The sequence below is a fragment of the Haliotis rufescens genome, unplaced genomic scaffold (assembly GCF_023055435.1).
Source record: "Haliotis rufescens isolate VD_foot unplaced genomic scaffold, xgHalRufe1.0.p SCAF_93, whole genome shotgun sequence".
In the NCBI taxonomy this organism is placed as follows: Eukaryota; Metazoa; Mollusca; class Gastropoda; order Lepetellida; family Haliotidae; genus Haliotis; species Haliotis rufescens.
The window spans coordinates 416683-435839 of NW_025964387.1; the positions used below are offsets into that span (position 1 = coordinate 416683).

Below are 19157 nucleotides of genomic sequence, written 5' to 3' on the forward strand. Positions count from 1 at the left end.
AGTGATCGCCATCAGGAGCATCCATCTATGCAACTGGTATACGATGACATGCACCAACTAGGTCAGCTAGTCTGACCACCCGATCCTGTCAGTCGCCTCTTACGAAAAAAGCATTGCCACCTCTTGTGGCAAGTATGGGTTGCTGAAGACCTATTCTACCCCGGAATCTTCACGGGCCTACAGACAATGGTAAACACCTGCCTACATCATGTACATATCACAGTTAGCATGGTTAGGCTATGCTTTTCAATACCAAAGAAATGTGATATTGTAAGCACAACATGAACTGACATTTGTCAATAACCTGTTTGTTTACATATGGCTGGGATTTATCTCGACCTGCTCAGAGGCCGACCTTCACCCCAAGTCTACAGCAAATGTCAATAAAACTTCCCAATTTGGACTAAAAATTTCCCAATTCATAATACAATGTATCAATATATGCAACTAATAACTTATTTTATGGCTTTGCAGAAGTACCGTCTGTTCATGTATAAAAAGACCAATTAAAACAGGGTTTAATGCTTCATCTTAAATGTTATTACTTTAAATGCAATCTCCTAATACCTCTGAATTTAAGAAAATATGAACTTTTAAAATTCTACTTGTGAACATAATGATTTTTCCAAATTTGCCTGTCAGGGGCACTAAGTTAAAAATCCTAGATAAATCCCTGATATGTTGTGTTGGTATTAAATGGCATCCAGGTCAGCTGTTTTACACATCCTAAAGCAAGCTCCGAAACAATGCATGAACTGTTATGATCGCAAAATAGGGAAGGAGTGTTGACCTGTTTGTATGGATGAGATGAAATCACGCCAGTAAACTTCCATACTTCCTCCCAAAATGCAGCGTAATGATCACATGACCATCGGTGGAATTGTTGATATGTTTCTGAAGCAAAATAAATTCTCAAATAAGTCTTCAGGATGAGAAAAGCATAAAAATAGATGGCAAGTACATGACTCAGACAGGAATCTTTCAGCGGTATTATTAGGTGGGTTTGATAAGACGGGTCTGGTGAATACAGGCAGTTGGTAGCCTTGTGGTTGAAGTGTTCGCTCGTCACGCCGAAGACCCAGTTTCAATTCCTTACATGGGTACAATGTGGAGCCGATTTAGGTGTCCCCTGCCCTGATATTGCTGGAATATTGCTAAAAGCAACGTAAAACCATACTCCCCATACAGTAGAGTCTGACCACCCACTAGTAGAGTCTGACCACCCACTGGTAGAGTCTGACCACCCACTAGTAGAGTCTGACCACCCACTAGTAGAGTCTGACCACCAACTGGTAGAGACTGACAACTCACTAGAAGAGTCTGACCACCCACTAGTAGAGTCTGACCACCCACTAGTAGAGTCTGACAACTCACTAGAAGAGTCTGACCACCCACTAGTAGAGTCTGACCACCCACTAATAGAGTCTGACCACCCACTAGTAGAGTCTGACCACCAACTAGTAGAGACTGACCACCCACTAGTAGAGACTGACCACCCACTGGTAGAGTCTGACCACCCACTAGTAGAGTCTGACAACCCACTAGTAGAGTCTGACCACCCACTAGTAGAGTCTGACAACCCACTAGTAGAGTCTGACTACCCACTAATAGAGTCTGACCACCCACTTGTAGAGTCTTACCGCCCACTTGTAGAGACTGACCACCCACTAGTAGAGTCTGACAACCCACTAGTAGAGTCTGACCACCCACTAGTAGAGTCTGACAACTCACTAGAAGAGTCTGACCACCCACTAGTAGAGTCTGACAACTCACTAGAAGAGTCTGACCACCCACAAGTAGAGTCTGACCACCCACTAGTAGATTCTGACCACCCACTAGTAGAGTCTGAACACCCACTAGTAGAGTCTGACCACCCACTAGTAGAGTCTGACCCACCCACTAGTAGAGTCTGACTGCCCACTAGTAGATTCTGACCACCCACTAGTAGATTCTGACCACCCACTAGTAGAGTCTGACCACCCACTAGTAGATTCTGACAACTCACTAGAAGAGTCTGACCACCCACTAGTAGAGTCTGACCACCCCTAGTAGAGTCTGACAACTCACTAGAAGAGTCTGACCACCCACTAGTAGAGTCTGACCACCCACTAGTAGAGTCTGAACACCCACTAGTAGAGTCTGACTGCCCACTAGTAGAGTCTGACCACCCACCCACCCACTAGTAGAGTCTGACCACCCACCCACCCACTAGTAGAGTCTGACCACCCATTTAGACACCTATCATCATAACATGCTCGGGACCAATTCTAACCAGGACCAATCGATTCTGGACCACGCAAACCTATGACAATAAGCATCAGCAACAATCCATCCCATCAAGTTTCTGTTGTTGCTGTTGGTTTGTTGTTTAATGCTGCACTCAGCAATAATCCAGCAATATGATGGCGGTCTGTAAATAATCGAGTCTGGACCAGACAATCCAGTGATTGACATCATGAGCATTGTTTCACGCAATTGTGACACGATGACATGCATCAACCAAGTCAGCGAACCTGACCACCTGATCCTGCTAGTCGCCTCTTATGACAAGCCTGGTCGCCTTTTACAGCAATCATCGGTTGCTGAACACCTATTCTACCCCGTATCTTCGCGGGTCCCATCACGTTTCTGACATTGATCACAGAATCCTCTTCTATTCAGCTCCTAAGACAAGCATGGGATACTGTGGGCTTATTAGGTCTCTTGGCATGGACAGACATTTCTTAAGGTTATCAAGTTTCTCAGCCACTTTAAAATATCATCTATGGTCAATTTTGGTCATGTTCTATCTGACACTTACTGTAGAGAGGTGAATATCACACAAGACATGCTAGAGTGAGTGAGTATGGTTTTACACCGCTTTTAGCAGTATTCCAGCAATATCACAGCGGGGGACACCTTGTACCCATGTGGGAAAACGAACCCGGGTCTTCAACGTGATAAGCGAATGCTTTAACCACTAGGTTACCCCACCGCCCCTAAGACATGCTAGACTTGTCTGCAGTCTAGTTTAGTTTTCTGACAGTATCTCAATCAGTGCTCAGTGCTCAATACAAAATGTACTTTACAGGAGGTAATTTGTAGGCACTTTCAACATTCAAAAATAAAACTAAGTCCAAATTGACATGGCAGAAACAGGCTATAGGTATTATGCAAATTAGCCTGGAAAAAAAGTTATCAAAACAACAATAAAAATAACAGCTATGTTTATGTACATAATAATAATGACATGTAAGTTGTTGTTTGAGAAGGGAATATGTTACTTTTACGTTCTGTTTTTTTGACAATGATTCACTATCCCACAATGCCACTGACAAATCACTAACCACTGACAAATCACATGCACGCGGGTTTCAAGCACCTTTTTTCACCTGTCATCAAGGTGTCATAGGTCATGGACATTCACCTTGATCTACTAACACCTGGTTATGCTCAGTTTCACAATAGTCTGTTTTGTTCATATTTTTACACACTATTACGTGTAAAAAGACATAAAAACCTTTGATACGCTGTATTTGTGCCAAGGCCCAATTAGTAATAATTGAGTTGTTTGAATATTTATATATTTTGTATATTAACTGCATTTATTTAAAATCTGAGATCGAAAAAACAGTTTTTTTTCATGTCCGTGAGTACTTTAGTCACCTAAATATTATGTAGCAACCTCTGTAGAAAAATATTGTATTTAGAGACTCCTCCCAGTCTAGTTTACGTGAGGTAGATCTACCTGGGCTGACTGCCACCTCTCTCTCTCTCGTCAGATTTATACAACCACAGCAGACAGAGGCGACGCTGATAGAAAAAAATAATAAAGTAGCATTTATATATCCGGTCCAAATAGCCTATCGGCATGACGCGACTGGTCATAAACATGACCCACCTGAGCTCATTCTCAAACAGCACGTAGATCTACTTCACTACACACCCAAATTAACTCCATATTTTTCATTGATGGATTTCCTGAGCCTGTCCATTTTGGTTGGTCTGCTCCTGTCAGGCTTCCACATGACCTTAGGGGAGTTGTCACCGACGGCATCCATAGCTTACAACTTCCAAACAACTTCGTCTGCTCAACACGCAACAACAAACTGCAGCGTGGACTCCGCAAATGGTGTAAAATGCCCAATTTCCCCGTAGCGGAAGTACTTCCGCATGAGGTATGCACACCTACAAAATAATTTATGTTTCAATAATATTTATCTCTAGTATTTTCCTTTTACGTTTATTTCTATAGTGATCTGTGTATGTTTATCTCATAATAGTAAATTTACATTACACTTTGCACTATTTGTAAATCGGACCATGGCGTATGAATATATAGTCAATAAGAAAGGGAGCTCCGATTGGCTAGTACGCTGTCAGAAGACACACACCCCCAACAGGTGACACATGTGCTTCGAAAAAAACCTACATACCTTGCATAAATGATATATTTCACTGTCGTTCCGTAATGAAATTTGATCTAGTGTAGCTATAGCTTATAATAAGTGATATTTGTGATTCATACCGGGGAGACAGTTTTAGGCCTAATAATAAATTGACAAACGATCGGCGCGTGTTCATTTCTAAATAATTTTAGCAAATATAAACTTGTTCTATTGTGTGATGAAAATGTATTAACAGTAATTGCCTCTCTCTCACAACAGATGTTATCTTAATTAAATTGAGTGTGTGAGTGAGTGAGTTGGTTTAACGACGCTTTTAATAGTTTTTCCAGTTAGAAGTTTACCAATTTGTTGAAACCCACGAGCACCAATGTGGTGCTGAGAAAGATAGAAACATAATATTTTATTTGAACTGGTAGCAAATTATATTGCGACCGTTTCATGAAAGGTATTTGCTTATGCTGAGTTTATAATGGGAGTTAAACAATTGCACTGAAATCGATTTGTGGAACGACGACCTGGACTTTGTCAAAGATCCGTAATATCTTCTCACTGGTACACACTTGATGCTGTCAGTCAATTATTCTGTCAGTTTTATAACAGCGGGCACTTAATTAATTGGATGCATAAACCTTTATTTTCATATATATCGAGGGCCTTCTTGCATAAAGCGCTCTTAGCGCTGTACTAGGACGATCGCAACTCATATTCTTTAACACAGATATACGTCAGACGTAGCTCGAGCTACGTTAGCTTGTGGGACGGTGTCCTGAACGTGCATGCAAGATTTGGAAACATTTACGTAAGACTCATTTGAATGTAAGTACAATCTCATTAAAATCAGTAGTATAGGTAATGGGGGTTCTGGACCACTTCCACTGTAGCTGGATTTATATACCTATACTGCTACTACAGATGGAATTTTTTATGTCAAAATGAATTATGTGATTTAATGATAGTCATGAGATTAAGTTAAATTGGCTCCAGTTCACCACCACCTGGGGCCAATGATATAATTTTTTATAGGTAATAAGGGTTCTGGCTCACTTCCACTGTAGCTGGATTTATATACCTATACTGCTACTATAGGAGGAATTTTTTATGTTAAAATGATAATGTGATTCAAAGATGAGTCTAAATGTGATCAAACGATAGTAAGCAATCTATTTTTAATCTCCAACCAGTTCTTTGGTTTTGACACGGAATAACTGACGCGCTTGTTGCCTCCCCTGTTCTATGAACTTTTTTTTCTCGTCTTCGCTAATACCACTGGTCTTACGAGATTTTGATCGAATCTCCTGCTTCATTGCGTTGTATTTGGTGAGTTCCGACAGCACTAAACGAAACTCATCCTCGGATATCTTACAATCGGTCATTGCTGTTGAAATATGATCCTCAATGCTGTTCAACTTTGCTTCGGCGAGTATCCGAATACTATCGTGTTTTAATGCTTTCTTTTGTAACCTACGAGAAATGAATTTTATCGCTATTCCTGCCAGTCCCGAGACTCCAGCGGTTATTTCCATGCCGAGCACGATAGGTGCGGCGATTATAGTTGATAGTAAACCGATACCCGCTACACCGAGTCCCATACCAGATACTACAAGCGCGGTGTCAACTCCGTCCAGAGTATTCACGGCTCTGCGATACCTTTTATACAATCCAAGTCTCAACTCCCTATCCTTCTCTATTCGATGTTTTATGTCGTTTATTTGATGTAATCGAAATCCATCAACAGTATCCATCTTTTCAAATGCTTCACCGAGCGCTGGATATAAACTCATAGTGTATATTATGATCATATAATAGTCTTTAATTGGTCTTGCTTAAATGTTTTGATAGTATACATCAATCTTATCAAATGTATATTATACGGCAAGAATATCTTAGTAAGAGAAATACTACCACTTTTAATAATTTGGACCCCCTCGAGGGTTGCAACGGGTGATGCTCCGATATGAATAATACTGCAACGTTGACGTTGGTGTTTCTTAAGCCATTTAATTGATAGACCTGGTAATATTTCGAAGGCATCTACCGGTACATCTCCAAACAAGACTTCAATAATAAGCGTAGAAATATTAGGTATTGCACTCAGGTTAACTTTAATATCTTCGAATTCAGTAACCAAATTTAAACTAATGTTTTTTAAGGCCGGACGACTATATATCATATGACCTGGGTTTTCTGGCAGGGGAGTAACCAACACACTTTTTCGTTTTGATGGGATATAAGCCGCGAGTATGATGCCACTATTTATTATCTTAGTTAAATTATGTCCCTTACCCATCATCACATAAGGTGGGATAATGACGATATTCAGTAGCCACTCGATGTTTGCTTCGACCATAGTCCATTTATTATCATCGTTGCGAGTAATATTGTACGAAGTGTTTTTAAGGAGTCTACTAACATCGACATCGCTTAAATCTTCTAGATTACCCGTGAATGTGACTTCTTTCCGCTTGTATACATTATCGTGTAAGTGTAAAGCGTATATAACTTACCATTGGTACCGGGTTTACTAAATCCTTCCGTGTCTCCGAGATCGGAAAGCGCAATTGTATTACATTGTCTTACTGTTCCAGGGCCTGATGCATCAACCATTATTTATAATATGGAGTGTTACGCTTAAGTATCCTATATGTACAGGTTGATGTTTTACATCTAATACAGAAATTTTGAAGTCTGAAATAATACCCCGCTTCAATTTTTTATATTGTAATGATGAGAAAGATTCCGTTCTACCGCTATTATATTTTTCATCTTTCACTGGAACACTTCTAAGCAGAGTTGAAGGACTTTCTAGTTGAATATTATTTGTTGTACTGATTTGATCAAGATGGATGCACAACTCTTTATAGGGAACTAAATCGGGTAATGTCTCTCCATCTTTTAATGTATTGGATATTTTTAATATTTGTGTAAATCCAAGTGTGTTTGTTAAGTTATTGTAAGGAAATACACTTTTTTTTTCTCCAGGGTATAATTTCAGTCTCCCATTCGCCTCATTTTGTGTGAGACTAGATCCATTAGGTTTAAAAAATTCATCATTGAGTGAGCATACGCTGTAATACCCATCAGGTATAGTAATGATTTTAGGAATATCATTTTCAACTATTAATAATTCATTATTTTCTTTCGCAGCATTTATATTGGTCCACCGTGGGTAATACGTTACATCACATAGAGCTACTTCGAGTTGTCCATCCGAGTTATCGATAGTATGAAGCAGTTCAATAGACTGACCATTTGTTATTCCTGGGAGTGTAACATACATATTAAATATACAATGATACTATATCATAATTTAAATATGAAATCGAGATATATTACTAATCAATCGATTATAGTAACTGCCTCCGGTGCTGAATTTTTCGTTAAATTCCCAGATATCTTTGAAAAGTACAGGGTCACGGCAACTAGCGATAAAATGGTGCACGATTGGTTTCACAATCCGATGCAATTTTGGCAGAATCAGTTAAACTTTGCCATATGGTGTGCCACAACGGGATGTGGTGTATCTGTTAATGCTCCAGGATATATGCTAAATAAGTCTGTTTTATTATTTCATGTGTATTATCAGATTAGACGTATACTTAAAGAAATTAATGCTCCATTACCACAAGATCGAGCGTGGAATGTATCAAATAATCCGTATAATAGGGGGGTGTATGAACGTATTTGTAATGAATTTAATGTTTCTACGAGTAAAGATTGGCGTATTAAAGGAGCAAACCATGGTCTAGGTATTCCGTACGCTGGTGCACACTCTGTTAAAGAAGTCAGCGATGATTTACTGAAAAGGGGTCGGCTCCTTCCGAGCTTTGCTCTCTCAAGTAACGAGTGGAGAGATGATCGTATTAACTTTAAGGGTGGTGTTGCTTTCACCATCCAAAAGGTTGAGCAACCACCTGGAGACGCTTGGAATGAATTTCTTAATGATAAAACGGAAAATAATTTTACTAACCCAGGATTTGTAAGATTTAATGAATCGATAAGAACTTATGTATGGGCAATTCTCGGTGCACAATCGCAAACACGAACATCCATTATCGGTTCTGGGACGGCGCTCGATGCGCAAAAACAGTTTGTCGCAAACGTGGAGGACGCCATTAATTCACCAGTTGACATACCATCGTCTATAAAACGTTTTCAAGATGCATTACAGTACGCTCAATCCAAAGTGGACTTTGTTTATGCACCGGGACTATACATGTCTCCGAGTAATATGGAACTTAAGATCGGTCAAGTGATAGGCTATAATAATAAAATTGTTATCGCTACCGATCAACAAAAACCAGGCATTAATTCAGATATTAACGTCGAATTAATAACGCAAACGATCACGGGCGAAAAGGGAATAGTCAAGCCACAAACACCAACTATCGCACAACCATCTTTTATCGATCAACCATCTACTAATGCACACGCACAAGTACCACCGCATATTGAGGCTAAAAATCAACAACATATCGATGAAAAAACAGCGCTTGTAGTGGGTGGAGTCTCGGTTGGTTTACTCATGATTTGGTGGATAAATAGTTCTTAGCGAATACGTACAACAGCCCTGCAATTGCCACGATCAGCCCCCACAAGTTTTGACTAAGCCAAGTGGTGGTCTTAGCTAATAAATTCAATAGCCAGGAAACTATACTCCCTATTATACCAGGAAGTGCGGCCGCGGCTTTCTCAGCGAGCTTTCCCAGTGCTGAACCTAATGCTTTTAAATGTTTTTTTATCCACTCTTTTATACCGTTTTTATCGCTGGGTGGTGTACCTCCACCTGTACCACCACCTGTTAACGAGAGAGTCAAAGTCGATATAATAAAACCCAACGCGGTTAAAATACTGGCAATGGTTATTCCCTGTTCTCTGAACAATGTTTTAATTTTATCGGCCAGTGTAGTGTCATCGTTGAGGACTTGATCGATAGTTTCTCGAATACGACTGATTTGCGAACGAAGTGCCTTTCTATTACTGGAAGCAGCTTCGAGGCGGGCCGATCTTTCGTCTTCTAAGTTACGCAATCTTTCTGCTACGCGGCGTCTACTGAACTCATTGCCCGCCTGTTCGAGTTTTGTTTTCTCTTGAGCTATATGCTTGTCGATTTCGGATATCTTGGCTATATTATTGATGAGTTCTCCCCGCATTGTTCGCATTGCCTTGTCAAGACCTCGTAATTCCCTAATACTGAACTCAGAGGATGGTACCTGTAACGTGGAATTATCGTAATAGGTATCTAAGATTTCTCCGAGTCCGTCCGAGGCCACCATCGAAGCAGCTTCCAAATCATCTGTATTAACGAGTTCAGTACGCACGGTTCGAAGAACCTTAGTAGTCTTCGCGGAAAGTCGTCGGTAGTCCACAAAACCTAATTTATCACGAACAGTGCTGATGCCGTGTTTAGCAGCTATATCGTAGACAAGGCTAGGGGCTTACGAGTACGAGAATGCATAAGATCAATATCCAGAGCGCCACGCAGTCGCAATATTCCTTTACTATCTATCTCAAACTTTGAATAGTCACGACCTATTGGGGTATCTTCTTTTAAGGCATCATAATAATCATTGACGGACGATTGTAAAAGTTCATCGTTAAGATTCGTGGCACCAAAGTTGGTTTCATCAGTACCCTCTTCGATTGGGTTATCAAAGTCATCAAAGGTACTTAGATCAAAGTCATTATGTTCAAAATTATCCATTTTTATATTAAACATAAGGTACATAATTTCAATATAAACAATGTCTTCGCAATATGGACGCAAGTTAAACCCACAACGTAGACTTCGAGATCCATTAGGGGTCAAAGCAATTCGTCAGTCTGTAACTATAACTAATAACCCTAGTACCATAGATCAGAATCAAACCCTTCTGGTTCGCTTTCCTAATCTCGGCGCACACGATGTGTTAGTTCCGGGAACTGTCCGACTAGCATTTACGATTAGTTTAACTTCTACCGACGTTAACAGGGATCCCGTTCAAAACATAGGTCGTGCTATTGTTAAGAAAATCGCGATTAAAATTAGTGGTAATGAGGTTTTGAGTATCGATGATAGTGATATATACTATTGCTACATGGATCTCTGGAGAACGGATAAAGAGCGGGAAAACTTACAGTACCAAGGTATTTGTAATCGGAACACATTGAGACTGCGCGTGGGCGCTGAAAATGGTGATGATACCAACTTAAAAGATCTCGCTGTTGCCAACGCATTAGGTAACAGATTCTATATTCCCCTAGACTTTGAATTACTAGATTCCCACATGCCCTTTTATCAAGCATCCTTAGGTGATAGGTTAGAATACGAACTCACTTTTAATGATTATGGTAGAGTAATCAGATCTGTTAATGAAGATGCTAGATATTCCATTGATAATATCTCTCTGGAGTACGATATGATAACGGATCCCGAATTAGCCAGACAAATTCGTAATCAGTATTCGGGAAGTTTAGCTATTTTGTACGATCGCGTGCTGCGACACCGAAAGATCACGAGGGATAAAAAAGATACGATGTGGAATATCAATCTAAACGTCCCCACGAGGTCGTTGAAGGGTATTTTAATGTTGTTCGAGGACCCCTCCGATGTGTTTAAAAGAAATACCGAGAAGTTCTACAATCCTAAGATTACAAAAGTAGAATTGACTATCGAGGGAGTTCCTAATCAACTATATAGCCAAGGAATGCTAGCGTATCACCAGTGGGATGAGATTAAAAAACTTCCTTCTATAAAACGTTCTCCAGAAGTTAAAGATTGTGAAAGATCTGTCTCTCGGGGGTGTATCGATGGGTGAATACCTCACCACGAAGTACGCGCTATGGCTAGACATGCGAACAACGGATGATGACCAACTACACGGTAGTGGGAGGAGAATAGAAAATGCTAGCGAGGGTGCCACCATACAGATAACAAAGCTTCAGGAATCAGCTGGTAAATTAAACATATATTTGTACGTGATTATGGATGCGCAACTTAATATACAGAATGGGAGATTCGTGCAAGCAATCTATTGATAATCTTTTACCTAAAGATCCACACTGCGCTATCATATGTGGGCAAACGGGCTGTGGAAAAACAGCCTTTATTCTAGATATTTTAGAAAGTCATTATCGGGACGTTTTCGATCATATCATTATTCTATGCCCGACTATAAGCGTTAATAAAACATACCTATCGAGAGATTGGGTAATGAATGACAATGGGGTACACAGAGTCGATCCAGGCGATCGTTTACAAGACTGCCTCCGAGTATGTCACGAAAAATACAAAGGAGAATCGACCCTTTTCGTAATAGATGACTGCAGCGCGAGTAAAGAACTCACAAAAAAGAAAGATATGCTTTCGTATTTAGCATTCTCCGGTCGGCATACTCAACATAGCGTTTGGGTACTTACTCAAAAATACAACTCTGTACTGAAAGATCTCAGAGAGCAGACCAAATGGGTAGCGCTATTTCATTGCAAAGACCGAGATTCATTCGAGGAATGTCTACGCGAAAATGATGTCATTTATACCAAGGGCGAACGAGATAAAGTCAGAAAAGTGTTAGCGGCAACGAAGCACTGTAAACTCGTATTAAAAACCGATCAACCAGCTGCTTATACAATTGCTTAGCAAAATGTAGCAAAATGTAGCAAAATTATAGCAAATGTAGCAAATTGAACATTAGCGGTTAATATTACATAAAATGTGGTTCGAAATCCTCATTCTTTCGCAACAGTTCATTATTACGGGTTGTATTGGATATGTCATATTACATTATGTTAAACTTAAATATCTCCTTAGGTATTACATTATGGAATGCGACGAACTCATCGAACAAATGCTCAAAGAATCTGAGCCTGATCAACATGTAGATAAACATAGAGAAAGACTCGCGGCTTTGGTAGCCGGTGGAAAATGTTCCCAATATTTGGGAGAAAATTATACCATCGAAAAAATTGATAACATGACAGACGAAGAAATTAAAAAACTGTACGCTCGTTACGAGTCTAGATTGGGAGCTACCATGACTAAAACGATAGGGTCTTCTATATTACAACTATACACAACCATAGCTAGTACATTTCTCCCCATCCCAGCAGAACATCGCATGTATTTATGCGAATCTCTAGAGAAAGACCCATTCATCGAACACGCTATAAGCGCAGTGAGCTGTGAGTTTTATCATAGATATGGAATGTTCTTAGCTCCATTCACCACAGCTTTAATAACAGCTAGGTATTGTCAATTTAAACATACGTGCCCACTTAATAATATAAATGGAGGTGAACGAGGAACCACAGATTGTGGAAACACAACAGATTGCGGAACAACAGATTGCGAATGAGAAACAACCCAGAGTTACTAAGAATCCTTTGAAAATAGCTGCAGGAAGAAAGGGTGGGCTGGCACGCAAAGCAAAATTAATAAATAATTCAAATCCGATTAAAACATGGGCACTAGTAGTTGCTGGTATAGTGGTTGTATGGTTCTTTTATAAGACCGGAGAAGAGAAAACATCACCCCCACCACAACAATTAGAGGTTAGTCCCCATATAATGCTATAAGAAGCATGACTACTCCAGCTACAGACGGTAAAATGTTGGTAAACGCGACGTATCATTCAGCGGTGGTCACCGGCTTGGCCATTGGCTATGCCCGTATGGTTAAAATGATTACTAAAGCCACACCTCCCAAGCTAGATTTTAATGGATATGACATACCAATGATGGTTCTGGATATTGGATTAGCTATGGCAACGAAGGATATGCTCATCAAACAAGGACTTATCCCAGAAGACATAATGAAGTAATTAAACATTTGAATATTTTATATTATTAAACATGGCAACAATTGCGATGATGGTCGGTGGAGCTGTTGTTAATGCTCTAGCTTTTTCAGGGAGTAATTTTTTATTTTCTAGTATGAGGGAATCAAACGCTAAAGAAGTTGAAGAGGAGCGTAAACGACATAACGAAGCTTTAGAGCAATACCAAGCAGCTCAGTTACAATATACACAGCAGAGAATGAAGAGATTAGACTTTATTCATGAACAACTGATAAAGGAAGGACATTCAATTCAAACGTTTAAGGATGTTGAATCTGCCATGCACGAATACTTCCTCGTTTATGGGAAAAAACTAGACCCAATACCTAGACCAACAATGAGTCAGTTTTATACACCGTCAGAGGCTCAGAAAGACCGCGAGGTCACATTTGTGATTATGGGGTTGACTGCTGTATTGATTTTCAGCTATACCATGCATTTAGACAAATGATATGATATGTGTATAATCATGAATCTATGCAAATATACACTCATGGGGAAATCGATTCAATGTCAGAAGCCATCGGTGGGTGTTTACTGTGGCACTCACGCTTATAACATCAGAAAGGGGTTTAAAAATTACGTTTGTTCTGTATGTGGGATTGGAGTCAAATGTAGTTACAGTTTATGTAATAGTCACGGTGCTGATAAGGTCAGGAAGCAGATTATTTATGCTAGGAAGAGAGATTACATCAATGAGAGGAATAGGTTGGGGAGAATACGTATAACCATTTAGACAAATGAATCATTTTGTATATACAATTCAACCACAATGGTTTTTGTCAGAAAGTTGAAGGCTATGGCAAAGCAACGTGGTCTACGTGGATATTCTCGAATGAGAAAAGCTGAATTGTTTACCTTACTCGGTTTGGAATACAACTCCCAGACTGTTAGAGAACTCAAAGTTCGAGCGAGAAACAGTGGGTTGAGAGGTTATTCTCGAATGAGAAGAGATGAATTGATCGCTTTACTGGAACAAAAAGAATTAATATTTGTACCCACATCCACCGGCGTTGGTAAATATCTAAGAGGTTGGAAGATGGATATTAATTCCAACATGGATGTTAACGATATTAAGCCCATCATATCGAGTAAAATTAACGAGGAATTAGATGATTTACATAGTATAAAATACCAGCTGACGATTAAAATGACATTGAGTAAAAGTAACACAGACGATAGCACCGAATATACCGAACCATATTTCCGTAGCAATCAAGAAGTTTTAACCGAATCCGATGCTATAAACACATCATTAGATACATCAATTCAGAGAATACAGGAAACTTTAGAATGCTGGACTAATAGAGGTTCGGGTTGGGGAGTGGATAAAATCGATAGTTTATATTTAGATATAGCAAATTATATGCCCTTCAAAGGTGGATCTTATATAGATTTACCCCCGTATTATAAGAAGAAAAAAGCCATAATTAACGTAAAAAATAAATCCGATGACTGTTTAAGAATGATGATAAGATCTGCATTGTTCCCCGTAGACAAGCATCCAGATAGACCTTCTAGCTATCCCAAAAACGATGGACTCAACTTCGATGGTATAGACGAACCTACACCAATATCACAAATTGATAAGGTGGAAAAGCAAAATAATTTAGCTATAAATGTTTTCGGACATTCTTCTGAAGGAATTGTTGTACACAGGATAAGCTCCGCTCTGGAAAATATTCCCAGAATCAATTCATTTCTGATCGAAAAAGATGGTAAATATCATTATACGTGGATAAAGAGTTTAAACAGGCTACTATACGATCAAACAAAACATAAAGAAAAGAAATATTTCTGTGAAAGATGCCTACATCGGTACAGCAGACAAGATCTATTAGAAGCGCATAAAGAAGACTGTAGAGGTGTTGGACAGAATGCTATCAGGATCGATATGCCTAAAGAGGGAAAAAATATATTAAAATTTGAACATTATTGTAATCAAATGCCAGTACCGTACGTAATTTACGCCGACTTCGAAGCGCTTATCAAACCCATAGAAAATACTGAACACAATAATCAAGATAGTAGTTTTACGTACAAAACTCAAGAACATATTCCTTGTGGGTTTGGATATATAGTTGTAAGGTATGATGGGAAAACAAACACTCCTGTGATTTACAGAGGTCCCGATGCAGCGGGAAAGTTCCTAGAATATCTACAAAATGAAGAGAGAATAATCAGGGAAAAATTATCGTGTAAGATACCCATGCGTATGACGAGGGATGATTGGAGTACCCATAAGAAGTCAACGAGTTGTCACGTTTGTAATAAACCCCTGGATGGGGATTCCGTAAGAGATCATTGTCACGTCACGGGTAATTATCGGGGAGCCGCTCATAACGAGTGTAACTTGAAACTAAAAATGAACTCTCAAACAATACCCATCCCCGTTGTGTTTCATAACCTTAGGGGATACGATTCACATCTCATTATGCAAGCTATCTCAAAGACCGACGGCGGTTTAACATGCATTCCTAATAATATGGAAAAATACATATCGTTCTCGTGTAATGGGCTTAGATTCATAGACTCCGTACAATTTCTGTTATCTTCCTTGGACAATTTAGCTAATGCGAACAATCCCGATGACTTCACGATAACAAATAAATATACCGATAAGATAACTCGTCATTTGTTGCTGAGAAAAGGTGTATATCCTTACGAATATATGGATGGTTGGTCTAGATTCGAAGAAACTGAATTACCACCCCTCGAATCATTCTATAGTAACTTAACAGAATCTAGAATAACAGATGCTGATTATGAACACGCTCTGACGGTCTGGGATAAATTAGGTTGTAAGAATTTAGGCGATTATCACGATCTGTACTTAAAAACTGATGTACTGTTACTAGCCGATATATTCGAGATATTTAGAAAGACATGTTTCAAACAATACGGCTTGGACCCGGCATGGTACTATTCCAGTCCAGGACTATCGTGGGATGCATTGTTGAAGAAGACCGGCGTAGAACTAAAACTACTCACAGATTACGATATGCACTTGTTTATTGAGAAAGGATTAAGAGGTGGTATATCGATGACAGCTAAAAGGTATTCTAAGGCTAATAATAAATTAGTGGAAGGATACGATCCCAGTAAACCCAACACACACATATTATATCTCGACGCCAACAATTTGTACGGATGGGCTATGAGTCAACCTTTACCCATGGGTGGTTTTGAATGGGTCGATGATATCCATAATATCGAAGCGAATAAAGGGTACATACTAGAAGTTGACTTGGAATATCCAAGTTCGTTACATAAAGATCATAACAGTTATCCGCTAGCTCCCGAAAGATTAATGGTTAATAAAGATTGGATGTCGGAATATCAACGCTCCTTGATGGGTAATAGTAGGTTAGCTAACGTAGAAAAACTCATACCAAATTTGATGGATAAAACAAAATATATAGTTCACTACAGAAATCTCCAGTTGTATCTATCGTTAGGTATGAAACTTAAGAAAATACACAGAGTTCTAAAGTTTGATCAAAGCCCTTGGATGGAGCCCTATATAAGGTTGAACACAGATTTAAGAAAGATAGCTACCAGCGATTTCGAAAAGGATCTGTATAAGCTCATGAATAACTCGGTATTTGGTAAAACTATGGAGAATCTAAGGAAGCGTGTTGATGTTAAATTAGTCAGATCTAATGAGGAAGAAAGACTCAGGAAACTTATAGCCAGTCCGGCTTTTAACAGAAGCAAGATATTCGATAATGACTTAGCCGCGTTGCATATGCAGAAGAGTAATATAAAATTTAACAGACCGGTGTACGTTGGTATGAGTATTCTGGACTTGTCAAAACACTTAATGTATGACTTTTATTACAACGAACTTAAGAAGCAATACAGCGATAGATGTGAGGTGTTATATACCGACACAGATTCTTTGTTGTTGGAAATACAAACCGAGGATGTGTATAAAGATATGGCAGAAAAAATAGATATGTACGACACGAGCGATTACCCAAAAGATAATCCACTGCACAGCGTTGTAAATAAAAAGGTGTTAGGTAAGATGAAGGATGAATGTGCTGGGACCCCTATAGTGGAGTATGTGGGATTAAGACCTAAGATGTATTCTATAAAGAAGTCTGATAATGGAGAGATAAGAAAAGCTAAGGGTGTTAAGAAGTATGTTGTAAAAAAGCATATCAAACACGAACAGTATAAAGAATCATTATTTAACGGTAGAAAGTTCAAACATGAGATGAACTCTTTAAGAAGTTACAATCATAGGATATATGGATTAAGAATGAACAAGACATCATTATCCCCCTCAGATACAAAGAGATGGATTGATAATGATGGTGTAAATACCTATGCTTATGGTTATGGTGGTAATACTGTACCGTCGGGAACTATGAACAACTCTTCTCATACAAATGCCCTACCCGGTCCATCTTGAAGATAATAAAGAATAGGCTCTCCTTCTTTCATAACCAATCGACTAATGTTATACATCTTAAGGGACCATATGGGATCGGTTGCGCGACGTAGGCCTCCTTCGAGTTCACCGGCCTGGTATAAATATCTTACCCTTACTCTATCCGGAAGTTTTCGTTCTTTACCTCTCCTCGGTGCTGAAGATTTGGAAGTCACGGATTTCATTTTAATAGCATCGGATGGTTTCTTCCCTATTAATCTCGTTACTTCATTATTCAGCGCTGATACAACGACTGATAATCGTGTCACCCATTCGGTTGATCTCAATCGCTCGGATTTCATTTCGATCCCATACTGATAGCCAAACAAACGTTCCGCTAATGTCCTGTTAAATCTTTCGACGATAGCTTGACTGCGGTGGGCCTCTCTTTCACCACGGACGATTTTGACATCGTTCTTTGTTAACAGTTTTGTTACCGATCCCATAAACTCACGACCGGGATCTACTTGAAATAGCTTAGGCCATTTTAGCGGTCCGCGTTTATATATGCGACTCAGTGCATTAGCTACCTCTGTTGATTCTTTCGATGTTAATGGCTCAGCCTCTTTGTATCGACTAGCCACATCCACTACTGTTAAAGCGTATTTATACGTTTTGCGTTTTACCTTATCGTGGGTAAGAAACAAGAGGTCAGCCTGATGAACTTCATTCGTTGTAAAAATATCAAACTTCTTCCTCGGTATATAACGCGGTGCTGGTAAATATATTTGCCACATCGCTTGTTTCTTTAACCAATCCTTGGCCACATCTTTAGATACCTTAGCCGCGGTGGCTAATTTTTTTATTGCTCCTACACCTTTCCAATATCCTTGTGGGCTATAGTAAATTTTATCCATTATTAATTAATATTGATATTTCGTTTAATACAAATCCAGCTACAGTGGAAGTGAGCCAGAACCCTTATTACCTATAAAAATTTATATCATTGGCCCCAGGTGGTGGTGAACTGGAGCCAATTTAACTTAATCTCATGACTATCATTAAATCACATAATTCATTTTGACATAAAAAAATCCATCTGTAGTAGCAGTATAGGTATATAAATCCAGCTACAGTGGAAGTGGTCCAGAACCCCCATTACCTATACTACTAAATCAGATCTTAGTTTTCGCTACCGCTAAACAAAGATCTGAGTACATCCCATTACGGGTCACGTCAGAACGACCTTTCGCGAATTTTGACCGACCAATGAAATAACTGACAAGAAATCGACATTGGCCAATCAGAAGGCAGCTTTCTCGAGCTTTACGATACTAGTTTCAAACTGGCGACTTCGCTCGGAAAAAACATATTTTGACGTATTCTCGATTAAAAATATTAAAACTGATAAGAACTTTCTGGAATGGCTTATAGATGGTCAACATTGTATGGATATAATCATAAAACCCGTAACTGTCGTTCGGAATTCCCCGTGTTAAATATATCGTGGTTGTATGATTAAAAAACAAATTCAGACTGTCACTTTCATGATCTGGTAAGCGAGCTCTGATTGGTTGGATA

General features: G+C 39.2%; 1 protein-coding gene across 1 annotated transcript in view; it reads right to left on the reverse strand.

The window, feature by feature from the left end:
• LOC124131994 (acetoacetyl-CoA synthetase-like) overlaps positions 1 to 4123 on the reverse strand; it is a 36646-nt gene extending 32523 nt beyond the window's left edge. Inside the window, exons 1-2 of the mRNA XM_048391617.1 lie at positions 3926 to 4123; positions 791 to 894 (exon numbers count right to left, since the gene is read on the reverse strand). Of these exons, the coding sequence (XP_048247574.1) occupies positions 791 to 894; positions 3926 to 4040 (219 nt within the window). The 5' untranslated portion in view covers positions 4041 to 4123. The remainder of the gene's footprint in view (positions 1 to 790; positions 895 to 3925) is intronic.
• Positions 4124 to 19157: the final 15034 nt, after the last annotated feature.